We start from the raw sequence: 10253 nt of genomic DNA, 5'->3' as shown, positions 1-10253 counted from the left end.
ACACACACACACACACATCGTGCCGTCACAGAAGTACGGTGGGCCGTGAAAATACAGAGCTCCTGTATGAAGAGATTGGCACTGCCGTTGACTTTGCTATGGAAAATGGAAATGGAGTCACAGCGGCGGGCGATGTGGAGGCATTCAGTTGAATGATCCACAACCCAGGAAAGACGAACTTCACTGTGGGGAAAGTCAGGTAGGATTCTACACCTAATGGCCCCGAACCAAACTTCGTTGAGCACCTACAGATTAACTTTCAAGCAGATCCGGGCTAAAGGCCACATTGTCATGGGCCGAACTTCTTCTTAGCGATCCAAAATCAAACACGTTTGCTTCCGAGACAAAGGAAAGTGAAGCCGGAAACTATCATTTTTTTCTCGGAAACAGGTTCCACTATATTCATAGCAGGGCTAACCCCCCCATATAAAGTCAAGTTACTTTTCCTTTACAGGAATCACACCGAGCAGAATTCACCGAGGAAAGGGTCCTCTAACTAATTTTACTCGGTGGTAAGTCCGACTAAACTGGGCCTGAGAATCGTAGAAAAAGGAGACAATAGTCAGGAGTTAAACTGAACTTTATAAATTAAAAAAAGAATAGGTACAGGGGAACGGATTAACAAACAAATATTCACAAATATGCAGGCGTCCACCAGAGAGAATGACAGCGAGGTTTGCTGGGAAACTGACACAGCGAAGAGACACGAGAAGACACTGAATAGTACTGAAACTCCCTTTAGAGGGTTCCCACCCCACCCCCGCAGGCCCGACTAAAATATTCACATTGAATATAAAAATAATTATCATAATAACAACAATTTAATACAACCGCAAAGTGCTAAAATATCAACTCTCCCAAATCCTCTCCATCATCGCCTCGAAGAAACCGGGCGCGATCCAGCGGGAAGTTACCCAGCGCAAGGCCCATGGAAGTGAATGGGCAGCGGGGACTCACAGGCGGCGGCTCCTCCGTTGCCCAAGGGGGCCAGTTCGCGCCGGAGAACTTCCGGCGGGGTTGCGCCGAGGCATAAAATAGGTTTGGATTTATTTGCGCTGTTCTGGGGTGCGTGTTGGGCAAAACCTCACCCTTTTGCCGCCTCGAAGAAAGAGAAGCGTGGAGCGGAGGCTGCCTTACATTCATCCAGCCCCGTCGGGGAAGCTCCACTGGAGTTTCGCTGGAAGACCAAAAGACATGGGGGAGGGGCAGATGAAATAAGGACGTTCTTTGGGGTTTGGAGACAGCGGGTCAGAGTGCAGTTCTCCTCTGCCCCTGCTCCCCGCCCCCCGCCTGCCCACCCGCCCTCCGGGTCTCGTCCATTTGCCTTAGTCCGAAGCCACGGCTCTTAATCCAGCCTGGATCGAGGGCAGGGAGTCCCCGTCACTGCGTGGGTCACTGCGTGGCCCCGGCGGCCGCGGCGCAGGCGGAGAGAGCCCAGCCCGGTAGGCAATAATAGGGGTAATAGTAGGATGGCTGGAGGGAGAGGAGGGGCGGCGGCCGGAGGACCTCGCCCGGGTGATACTGCCTCTGGTCATCACGGACTAGCACCTTGACAGCCACTTTCTTGGCGGCCGGCGCCGAGGACAGCAGATCCGCGGCCAGCTGGCGCCGCTTGGTCTTGTAGCGCCGGTTCTGGAACCAGATCTTCACCTGCGTCTCGGTGAGCTTGAGCGACGCGGCCAGGTCGGCGCGCTCCGGCCCGGACAGGTAGCGCTGGTGGTTGAAGCGTCGCTCCAGCTCGAAGACTTGCGCGTGGGAAAACGCCGCCCGGGAGCGCTTCTTTCGCGGCTTCGAAGCTGCCGTCGAAGCGGCCATCGGGGCCGAGCCGGACCCAGCTGCTGCCGCCGCCGCCGCCTCGTCTTCCTCCGACGGGGCCTTGGAGCTCTTACCGCCACCTCTGCTGTTGCTCTGCTCTTCCTCGAGCTCGTCAGGATGGCTGCGATCTGAGGGAAACACGGTAGAGGCACAAACAATCCAGAATCAGAAGAGGCGGGGCGAAGGGGGACCCCCAAAATGCCCTCGCCACCCACACCCGACTCAAACCCGAGCGCACACGGCGGGGATCCCACTGCCGTCTTTTTCAAAGGCTCGCACCCATTGGCGGCACCCCGGGCAGGGGCGACGTTTCGGATTTGGAGAGGCACAAAGGGGTGGGGTGTTGTCAGAGAGAGGCAGAGAAAAGCAAATTTCTCGTGTATGTGTGTCACGCAGAAACTCACACACACATTTTTAACTTTCACATCTCAACCCAGTCCTCTTCTTTGTGCCTTTGAAATGCCCACGCAGTGACCCAGTCTCATTCGAGAGTAAATCACAATAGTAACACGGGTTTGGAACCAGAGAGTTGGCCAGACGTGTAGGATCTCCTGAGAAACACTCAGAAAGCATGGAGAGCCAAAGTCCGTTTGATTCGAAGTGAGCTCGAAGTGAGCCTCCCCTTCGCTAGCACCTCTGCTTAGGACGAGCGACGGAGCCCGACGGAGCGACATTGCGCGCCTGGAATCCCCCAAGCCCAGGACTGTGTTTTGTGGTTCGCGGCCACCCTTCCCGCCTCGGATCCCACATTAACGCTTGACTCTGAAAGAAACAGGATTCGGATCAAAGGCCGCCGGCCGTCGTAAAACCACAGTCGGTTGTCAGCACCCCAGTAAATAGAGGGAGAAATGCCATTTCAAACAGCTTGCGTCCCTTGACCCCGAGAGACTGGCTTCGAAATAAGCTCGCCTGGACGCAAGGCTGTCGCAGGCGGGCGGCGGTCTCCGGACAGCGGCTCCCATTTCGCTTTCAGGGAACAGGCTTTCATTTGGGAAAAGAGCCTAAGGCGACCGCCCTATACGAGACTCACTCGGCCTGGGATTAAACCCCGTGGCATTTCGACAGACCACCCAAGCCTACATAAGGATCCAAGCGGAGCCCCGCCAGACCAGGCGCTTCGGGGGAAACCTGGAGGGACCCGCCTGGGGCTCTTCCCTTCTTCCCACGGAGGGCCACGGGAACGTGCCGGAGGAGATCGGCCTGCCGGTCACGAGGCCCTCGGAAGAGTGGCTGGAGGAAGGCCGGAAGAGAGACGGGGCTCGAACAAGGACCTCGAAGGGGCAGAGGGGCTTTGGGAACCGGCTCTCGAGACTATTTCGCCTCAGACACGCTTTCTGGCCGAGCGCATTATCGTCGATACTGGATTGCCTTTTTTCGCTGTTCGGACGGCATTTAAAGTTGTTTCGCCACAAACTGGCAAGCCGCGTTTGCTTTGTGGTCAAAAAGCGGGATATAAATACTGACACGGAGTTGGGCCGGGTCCCTGGCTCATCCAGGAAGGAGGCGGACCTCGGAACCAGGCAGGATAGGGACCCAGGACGTCGTTTGAAGGGGCAGAACTGGCAGGCAGAGGCTATGCATCCCTGCGGCCTCCCCTACCCCCAAAAGAACTCGCCCCCCCCCAATTGCTGGAGTCTTGTCATTAATATGCAGTTATTTTTCTTTGAGATCCTAACATATGGGGTGCAACTTCACACCTAGACATATACTTTGTCCCTTCTGTGCCCCCCCCTCTGGATTTCGGATGGAGGCTCCTGCAGACCGACCGCGAGCCTGCAAAGCCAGGAGGAGGGGGAGGCAGGGAGGAAGGCCTCCTTCGGGAATCTTGGGGAGGGGCACCCAACCAAAATCGCCCATCCCTCCCAGGGGACACCTGATTCCCGTCTCAGTGAGATACCTGTCCTCCCCCCTGCACTCAAAACGGGGCTGGGGTGGGTGGGCTCCACCTACAGCACAGCGCCAAATAGAGGTCCCCCCCCATCGAGTTCAGCGCAGGGCCGAGAAAGACTTTCTCTTTCACTCACGCGTGAAAGTCGGCAACTGGACTGTCGCGGAGTTAGGAGGGAAGCCCCAGTCCCGGCGACCCGGCAGGCGAGCCCAGTTGGCAAACCAGGCAGGGAAAGGCTTCGGAGAGCCGGGCCCACTCAAGGCCACGCCACATCCGGCCACAGGCGTGAAAACCCAAAACGAAGCAACGGAGGTGGGCCTAGAAGCATTTAGGAGGGTCTGCGTCTGTGTTTTACACGGGAGTAAGCAGCACTCGTGAGCTCGTCCCCAGGACAGAGAGCAAAATACTCTGGCACAAGCGGTTTCAATGGCTGCAGCTGATTATTGTTTTGGTTGACCTTGCGAGTCTCAATACGGATTAACCGAAGTATTTTGAGCTCCGTTGATCTTAAAATCGCGCTCAGTACTACGTAGGGCTTAATGAGGTTGTGGATCGGACCGGCCAAAGTATCCCTTACACGAAATTTAATCCGGCTCACGTGACTGGAAATCCTGGAACCGTGCAACTGAAAAGGGATTTTATCCGCCTCTCGCAAATAAATATCACTCGCTTGCTCTCCCACTAATCTACGGCGGCGGCTGCCCTCCCCTTCTCCCCGTGGCAATGGATCCTCATTCAGAGGCACGATCCTGCCTTATGAAAGCTACACCTCAAAGCTTACATTAAAAAAAAGAAAACAAAAATTCGGGACGCAAGGCGGAGAAGTTAAGCGCAGGAGTTCCACGCAAAAGTCTGAAGTATGCGCGCAACTCTGCTTAAGAACTGACTAGGCTCGAAAGCCCGCAGCTTGGGCTGGATCGCGGGGTTACTGCTCTTGTTTTTAGGGCTATTATTCCCGCCCTCGAGGCTGAAATAATCTTGCTTCTCCTCCGTTCCTGGACGTCCGTTCCCGCCAGTCCTTTTGCTCCCAGACCTCGCCCGGCCTGCCAGCCTTGGTTCTTCCGCAATGGCCACCAGGCGAACAAGCGCCCTTGAAGACTGGGAAACTCCCTGGAGTAAAACAGCCCTCTGCATGGTTTCCGGAATAGGCCGGAAGGAACAAACTGACTTCTTCTTTTTGGGGGGTGGGGTGTGGCTTTCGGTAATGGCTCTGCCCCGAAGATGCTGCTTTTTCCCGCAAGCAAGGCGCCCTATTTCACGGCCCCTCCCTGGCACGTGGACGCGGAACCGGGTCGCCATGTAAGTGGGTACCAGGCAGTGGGACTCCCCGCCCCGGATTTTGCCACCAAATTCGCATCCCGAGATCGCATTTGGATCGCATCCCGAGATCTGCGTCCAGAGGAGCCGCCTCGGGGTTGAGGAAACGAGGAGAGTCGCCGTTTTCAAGCGAAAGTCTAAGAGGCTCTAGACCCAGTGGCGTAGCGTGGGTTGTCAGCACCCGGGGCAAGGCAAGTAATTTGCGCCCCCTAACCCGTGGATTTGCGCCCCCTAACCCTAACCCCCAGATGTTGCGCCCGGTGAGGCCGGCCCCCCCTGCACCCCCCACGCTACGCCACTGTCTAGGCCAGTTGCTCTCTGGGACGGAGGGCCTGCAGCCTGCCTCCAGCTCCGGGGCCTACATAATGAGGCGAGCGGGGACTGGGAGTAGCAGCGGGTGATGGACTCACTGTCTAGCGTAATGCTGCCGTCTTATCTGTACCCGCTTAACCCCACTGAACTGAACGGAAGCAATTTCTGTATAGGATTTCTGCCTAGGGTTGTGCTGTAGACGAATTAAGTGAAATACTATGGATTAAAAAGAAACAGATTTCTATATAATAAAGTTGGGAGTGGAGTTCGGGAAGATGGGATTATAAAGGTTCGCATCACCGTAATTTTAGTGGAGATTACTCCGAGGCTGGTGTGCGCGCGTGTGTTTGCAGGACTGCAAGAGACACGGACAAAGCAAAAACGAAAATAAATAATTGCAACTTTCTGCTCCAGTGTTTTAAAAGCAACTCGCTTTACATGGGCCCTAAGCTTTGAATAACCAAGGCGCTGAAAGGTTCCATTTAAAATGTAGCAAGGTGCGAGACCTGAAGATCATGATCCATTTAATTAATATTTTTAAAGAGTTCTTTCTCCTTTGGGCGGAGGGGGGTTGTGGCCTTGAACATCAGTAGACTCTGCTTGTAACATTGAGATGCGCTATTTAAACAAAGGCCTTCGGGACGAGAGCTACAGTAAAAACTTCTACTCGCCTATTGAGGACACGCTTTTTATGGAGAAAGCAGTAAAAAAACATGACTCCCTGGGCCGCAAGCTGGAAGGGTCCAGAATTCTGTGGCCTCAGCCCGAGTTTTTCCACCATGAGCAGCAGGAGAGAGCGAGACGCAGTCAGTAGTGCTAAATTCTCCATCCCATCCGTCTCCATTCGGACTAACAGCGCACTCTTAAGCGCGTGTGTTCGGGACCACGTCTAAGCGCACTGCAGTGGGCCTTAGATCTAGGTGTAAGTGTGCAAAGGACTGCAGCGTTAAAATAGTAGTTGGATCGTTCCCCCTACAGCATGTTCCCTAGGGCAGGGATCTTCTGAAAGGCCGCTCAAAGTGGAACTCTAAAGCGGCTCTAACAGGCTAACTGGCGTCTCCAGATCAGTGGGGCAGATTCGTTCCTTTGGCACACGGAGGGTGCGTGTTTCTCTGTGTTAACACGCGATGATTTAGGATGGATATTCTCATCCCCCCCCGCCCCTGCCCTGCAATTCCAATTCGTGCTTAATAGGTGCCGCGGAACTGGCATTTCCGGGAATCAGCTCCTGCGAGCAAAGCGCCATGGGTTGGCCATTTTAATCCGGATTTCAAAAGCGCAAACTCCACCCTGGGACTCCCGCGTAATCTCTGCGTACCTGAGATTCGGGCTGAGAGCTCAATGTCGCTGAGACCCTCCGGGGACCGTTCCTGGAGCTCCTGTCCCGGTGGCTCCCTGCCCGAGCCCTCCGACAGCGATCGGGCGCCAGAACCAGAGGACTGCCCTTCTCGTGGCCTCCGGGAGGCCGCGGGCGATTTGCTGCCGTCCTCGTCGTCGTCCTCTTCGTCGTCGTCGTCCTCCTCCTTGTCGCCCTCTTGCTCCTCGCTCAGGACCGAGTCGGAGTCCCAGACGGCGAGTCCGGGAGCCCTGGAAGCCGCGGGGGCCAAGGCGGAGGCAGGCTGGTGCTGCTGCAGCGCCGCGGCCAGCGCCGCGGCTTCGTCGCCGAAGAGCCTCCAGCAGCAGGCGGGCGCCACGTCGGGGCTGGCGGAGGCGCCCCCTGCGGGCGGCGGCGGCTGCAGTCGGCCTTGCAGGAAGCCCCGCGCACTCCGCTCTTCCTTTTTGTTGAGGATGGCCTGGATGGAGAAGGGCGTCGGGGCAGGGGTGCTGCTGCTGCGCACCGCCATCGGTCTCCGGCCCCCGCCCCTCGGGCTCCTTCTCCAGCGGGAAGCCTCCCTTCAGCTGGGCGAGCGCATCGCCTCTCCTCGGGCTGCAGCACTGGCAGCGGCGCCGTCGGGGCCCCGGGGCGTCCTGCGCAGTCTTCCCATAAAGAGCGCGGCAGGCGTCGGGTCTGCCTGGGGCGCTCGCGCCCGCTCGGCGCGGCTCCTCCAGCTCCGGTCCCCCCTCGGCAGGCCCTCCCCGTCGTTCCCCCTCCACCTCTGTTTCTTTCCTCTCCCCTCCTCGGCCTTTTTCATGCGAGCCCAGCTGTCATTCCTCTCCGGTGAGTGACAGCTCCCGGGCCGGCCTTTCCCATTGGGCAGGGCTCTGCCCCGGGAGCCGCCTGATTGGCTCTCACGGCAGCCCGAAGAAGTTGTTAATTTTTTCCAGGCAAAGCGATCTGGGCGCGAGTTGGGGGTCCCGGACCAGCGCTGGCCGTTAACCCTTTCCCAGCCGAGCCACCGCGCGCTGGCTTCGCTGCCTTTTGCTCCGCGAGAAAACTATTAACTGCAGCTCGCTGTGCTCACGATCCTGTACTCGCTGAACTTCAGTGAGACATACTTCTGAGTAAGCGGCGAAGGGACCCGGGTGTCAAACTCCGCCGAGGGAAACGTCTTTTGCAAAACGAACCAATCGCGCGCGGGGGGCGGGTGGGGAGGGGGCCAGATCTGCTCGAACATGGGGAAACGAATGGAGACCGTTTAATTTCCCCCTCCAGTCGTGTGCAACATTTTTTCTAGGTCGCAAACATTTTCTCTCCCTGTGTAGTTTTCAAATGGTCGATTTAATGTATTTCTGTATAATCCCACCTCGGATATGCAGTTAGGTGCTTCGATATTAAGATGATGGGCCTTCAAATGTTTTCCTGTTAGGCAATTTTATCAGATGAGGTCAGTTTTGTCGTGGCGATGATGTTATATCAAAGATGAATTATTTTTAATCAGTTTTGCGACAGCTATTTCCCCCATCATGGATAGATGCTAGATAGATCCTTCCAGGATGGTATTCATTCGTTGCATCAGAAGCCCCTGCTAGCACAGTGAAAGAAAAAAACTACTATAGAGATGATTAACTGGACGCATCATTAGTAATCAAAGAGAGTCTTTGATTATTGATAATTCATGACAAGGCCAATAGAGAAGGAACAAATCTCGCTCTTCCTTCTTCCTGGAAGCACGGAAAGCGTCTTCTGCAAGCCGATGAAAACTCCAGAGTCCTGCGGTACCTTAAAGGCCAACAAAGTTAGAGCGTGATCCGGATTCCAATGGGGGAACTTAAGAGCAACTTCTCACGCTGAAACCAACGTGACGCAACTTTGAGCTCGACTCTGGCAGCATTGTGCCCTAAAGGAGTCAGAACCTGAATTTTCGTAATAAGAGCTTGTATACCAATTAAAAAGCAATAATTCTTAATGTAGCACGTATGGCGATGGCTTTACTTCTTTATATTCCCTGGAGACGCAGCTCTTCTGTTTCCCATTCGCAACCCGGGGCAGCTTGACGACTCTCAGAGAACTTTCCAAGTGTGTCGAGTACACGTTACGAGACAGCCAGGCGTTGAAATAAAGTGATCTGGTCCCGGGGGAAATGCTGGTTTCGCTTGCTTCAGCTGCCCAACATTTCCCAAAATGTGCCACCATTCTCCGGCGCTTGTTGCATGCAAACAGATCTGCAAAGGAAAAACATTTTTGCGAGGTCTCTGCGTGTACGTGCAGGAAACAGACTCGAGGTGGAAGAGGCCCAGGGGAAGAAGGCACAATCGATAAAAGCCTGCGGGGGGGGGGGGAGAATGCAAAAAGTAGGGGCGACAGGGATGGGGGATGCGACTTTTGTGGTGTTTCAAAATGCTGCACACTTAAGGGAAGTTGGGGGGTCAGCTTGACATTGGTGTGTGCGAGCAGCAGCAAAAAAATAAAATAAAAAAAGCTATTGGGGGGCTCCATCGAAAGGAGGGCAGGGAGTAGGCGATCATTATCCTACAGGGCCTGGGGTGTAAATAGGCCCAAATAGGAGCAACTCCAACCAGGGGCGGGTAAAACCAAAGTGCTTCACCCGCCCCGCGTCCATCTTGGATCTTAGGCGATCCGCTCCAGAGCCGTCCTTCGGGCCTCGCCGCCTGTCCTGAGCCCTCGAAAGGCCTCCAAGAGGCGAGGCGCCCAGCGCCTTTTCCTTCCCCCTCAAGAGGGAGCCCCGGGCGGGACCCCGGGCGAGGCCAAGGTCCCGCGGAGCGAAGAGTCCGGCCCTTGTGAGGGGGCCCGGGCAGCCCAGCCCCGAGGAAAGGGCAGGCGAGCGCCAGGCGGGCGGCAGCAGAGCCCGAGGCCCAGCTCCACTCGCGCCCTTTCCCCGCAGAGCGAACCGTGGCTTGGAGGTCGCCGCGGGCTGCCGGGAAAGGCGGGAGAGTCGCTGGAAGCCCCGGAGGCCGCGAGGAGAAGCCTGGCTGGCAGGCGGCGCGGTTCAGGGCTCAGGGAGGCCTCTCCGTCTCCTCGTCCTCTGCCCGCCGCCTCTCGGTGGGCCTCGGCGGCTTCGGAACTCGCCCAAAGGCCCGGGCCCCGTTTGCGGAGGGCACCCAGTCATGCAGGGTGATGGAACGACAGCGGCCAAAGCTTTTTAATGAAGATGCGGGTGGGTGTTTCGCTCAGAGCTCCACAAGGTGGGGATGAGCATGAAGTGGCCCCAAAGGCCCGCCTGAAACCCGCGAGGAAGAGATGGCCGAGCCATCCCGCCCTCCTCAGCCGGCCTTGACTTGACCAGGGAAGGGGTCTCTGAGGTGAGGAGGCGCAGGCCCCGAAAGAGACGGAGCCCGCCCGCCCGCCTCAGGAAAGGGAACGGAAACAGCTCGGCCAGGAGGCCGCCTCAGGCTGGGCATGGTCGCCTCAGAAGGGCTCTTGTAGGGCAGGAAAAGGTTCCCAAGAGAGCAGCCCCAAAGATGGAGAGGCGCAGCCCTGACAGAAGAAGGCTTCTTTTGGTGCTTCGTTTAGTGGAAAAGGCGCGCGATGGAGGTGCGCAGAGCGAGTGGATGGGCGGGGAGCTTCCCGTCGCCGCCAGTG

At 56.7% G+C, this 10253-nt stretch overlaps 1 protein-coding gene across 2 annotated transcripts; it reads right to left on the bottom strand.

The window, feature by feature from the left end:
- Positions 1–580: 580 nt before the first annotated feature.
- NKX3-2 (NK3 homeobox 2) lies at positions 581–9546 on the bottom strand. Of its 2 annotated transcripts, XM_082237517.1 has the most exons (3): positions 6651–9546; positions 1651–1943; positions 581–1177 (listed from the first exon to the last, which is right to left on the bottom strand). In XM_082237517.1, the coding sequence occupies exons 1-3, from the start codon at positions 7174–7176 to the stop codon at positions 1085–1087; spliced, it is 912 nt and encodes a 303-aa protein (XP_082093643.1). In that variant the 5' UTR covers positions 7177–9546; the 3' UTR covers positions 581–1084. The 2 variants fall into 2 exon arrangements, with proteins under 2 accessions (XP_082093643.1, XP_082093642.1); XM_082237516.1 differs by lacking the exon at positions 581–1177 and having other exon boundaries at positions 1299–1943.
- Between the last annotated feature and the right edge of the window lie 707 nt (positions 9547–10253).

Source organism: Podarcis vaucheri (assembly GCF_965113315.1).
Source record: "Podarcis vaucheri genome assembly, chromosome: 9".
Taxonomy (NCBI): Eukaryota; Metazoa; Chordata; class Lepidosauria; order Squamata; family Lacertidae; genus Podarcis; species Podarcis vaucheri.
This window is presented reverse-complemented; position numbering and strand designations above follow the sequence as displayed.